The 2,894-nt window shown below is 55.2% G+C and overlaps 1 protein-coding gene across 1 annotated transcript; it reads right to left on the reverse strand.

Annotated features, from left to right (window-relative positions):
- LOC119358690 lies at nucleotides 1-2,052 on the reverse strand. Its single transcript, XM_037625133.1, has one exon. The coding sequence runs from the start codon at nucleotides 2,050-2,052 to the stop codon at nucleotides 1-3; it is 2,052 nt and encodes a 683-aa protein (XP_037481030.1).
- Nucleotides 2,053-2,894: the final 842 nt, after the last annotated feature.

Raw genomic sequence — 2,894 nt, forward strand, 5'->3', positions numbered from 1 at the left:
TTATACCATATCATATTTTTCTGCGACGAACGCTTGGTACATGTGTTCTGCCATAAGCCACACTATGGTTGTCAGCTCACCACCACTGTTGAGCTTCTGGGCATGGGACTCCCTGCTGCACTTGTGGCTCGCGTAAATGAGAAAGTCCATCCACACTTCAAGGACAAGCTCCAAGGAGTCGGTCGTGCCATCCCTCTCCTTCTCCAGTAGCTCCTTGGCGAGTCGAGCCATGTAAATGAGGCGAGGAGCAAGTTCGTCATACTCCCGGTTCTGGTACTCATCATACAAGTTGTTTGCGAGCTCCTCTCTCTCGGCGACCCTCGAACTGTTGGAGTTTGGTCCATCGCGCACACGGAACAAATCCTTGATGCTCGCACGAGTCGGGTACCTTGGATCAGCAGATCGCATGGTGACCAGCCTCTCGCAAGTTCGTTGGTACAAGCTTTTTTGGGGTTGGCCTGGCAGCATGTAGGGACGCTCCACCAGGAGGAACATCATGTAGTCGGATAGCACCCTAACGCCATGCACGCTAGGTGCGGCGTCCACGCACTTGGCTCTTTGGCTCTTGGTGAGAAAGACCTCGGTGGCGATGTGCCAGATGATGATGCCCTCCTGGAACTCCAAGCTGAGGGAGTCCTTGAGGATGCCTTTGTGGTAAAGCCCACGGCTCTGCAGTGGGTCCTCGCCCCATTTCTTCCTCACCATGCCTGTGTTGAACTTCCCCCTGCCCAACAACCCTCCCATGTACTTTGCGACACAAATCTTGATCTCACCTGACATCTCGACGGTCGCCGAGTAGTGGTTCCTGTTCCACCACTCGTCTGGTGCTAGCGCCCTGGCCAGCCTCCCGAGCAGGGGGCTGGTGAGCGGCGTGTCGGCGGGGCGCGTGCAGAAGTGCAGCAAGTTGTACTGCCCGATGGTGTATGACCACCTTCTTGACTTGTACCTGCTATCACCGGCAGCTCCCCCCATGACGAGATGGTGTAGCCACACAACCACGCGGCGGAGCTTGTCCCATCTCTTGTTGCACAGGGCCGTGTACCTAAGCCATTGCCACCTGGTGGTGCTCAGGAACGCGAACGTCCAAGATGATGCCAGCGCATTCAGGAGCGACGTCGTCTCCATGAACACGGCGCCACCCAGCAGAACGTAGGTGATGGCCACGTCGGCTCTGTCGTGGCCGTCCTTGGGGGTGAGCTGGAACAGCACCAGCGAGGCGGCGGCGGTGAGCGGCGAGATGAAGCGGATCAGGTAGCCCAAGAAGGTGTGCACCACGGCCGCCTTGGTGTACAAGACGTCGTACATGAGGGAGAGCTCGATCTCCATCAGCGTCCCCAGCTCCACGCCGTCTATCGCTCTACGGCTATGCTTGCTGGTGTGCTCATCCAGGCCGGAATCCTCCTCCACCACTGAGGAGTCGACGATGGCACGCTTGCAGATGTGGAACAGCGAGTGGGCTCGTCGCAGGTGGCACTCCTCGTCCGTGACTTCGTCCTGAGGGTGAAAATGGTTGTGGATGGCGGGCGGCTTCGTGTCGACGGAGGTGCCGATGCTCTCCAGGGTGCTGCACTTGAGCGCCCACGTCCTCTCCCCGTACTTGACGACGCCGAGGACGAACATCAAGAAGGAGGCGCGCCGGAGCAACTTCCCATCCTTGCCGCCAGCGAGAGCGATGTGCTTGTAGAGGATGTAGCCCGCGCCAAGGACCTGCACGACGAGGATGGTGAAGTGGCGGAGCCAGAGCTGGTTGTCCTGGAACGAGTAGGCGGTAATGTTGTCCGGGCCGCCGAGGTGCAGCAGGAGGAAAGGCGCCCAGAAAGCGGCGAGCTGGTGCTCGTGCACGGCGCTGCTGAACGACATGTGGCCGACAGCGTACACGGCCGTCGAGTCGGCCATGAGGTACGCTAGCCACAGGAGGAGACTCCACACGGCTAAGGCTTCGCGCCGGCGGATGCCGGCGAAGACGAGGAGGACTAGCTGGAGCCCGAGGCTGAGGAGGACCAGGATCTGCATCGACCGGTGGTTCCAGAGCTCCAGCGGCCCCGCAGCCATACTAATTGATCCCCTCCTTTTGGCAGTCTAGTCTGCACTCTGCACTGCCTGGAATATAATGGACGATTTTTTGCGGTTTTATTTCAGACAATGGATCCACAAAATGCATGGATAACAGTAGTACATACTATCATGTTCAATTAGTTGCATGAAGTTTCCGTAAGTCACTATTAACTAAAACTAAAATTGTGCAATTATACATTTCGCAGTACCATACATGCTATACATGCGAATTGTACACGCACAGCAAAAAACATACTCCTCACAAATGGTCTTCGTAGCTAATGCTTGCGACCGAATGCAATTGAGAAGCGACTGTGTATGCATACTTACGTACCGGCCGGGCTGGAGTAGTGTTGCAGCTTCGGATTCCCAGACCAGTCAATCCTGTCGCTGAGAGGGGGCGGGCGAAGCAGGAAATTAGCGGCAGAAAATGGCACGGAGGAGCCGTGGCCAGTGGATGGCACTACACACTAGCCAGTGGACATACCAAGTCGATCGGAATTTCCTTGAATCTGCTTCTTAAGAAAGGAATATGGAAGCTTCGTGGTTTGTAGTTGGAGATGACATGCCAAGTCCATCGGAATCTTCTTGGATCTGCTTCTTAAGAAAGGAATATAGAAGCTTCGTGGTTTTTAGTTGGAGATGACATGTCAAGTCCATCCGAATCTCCTTGGATCTGCTCCTTAAGAAAGGGATATGGAAGCTTCGTGGTTTGTAGTTGCAGATGACATGCCAAGTCCATCGAAATCTCCTTGGATCTGCTTCTTAAAAAAGGAATATGGAAGGTTCGTGGTTTGTAATTGCAGATGACATGTCAAGTCCATCGGAATCTCCTTGGA

The sequence above is a fragment of the Triticum dicoccoides genome, chromosome 2A, assembly GCF_002162155.2.
Source record: "Triticum dicoccoides isolate Atlit2015 ecotype Zavitan chromosome 2A, WEW_v2.0, whole genome shotgun sequence".
In the NCBI taxonomy this organism is placed as follows: Eukaryota; Viridiplantae; Streptophyta; class Magnoliopsida; order Poales; family Poaceae; genus Triticum; species Triticum dicoccoides.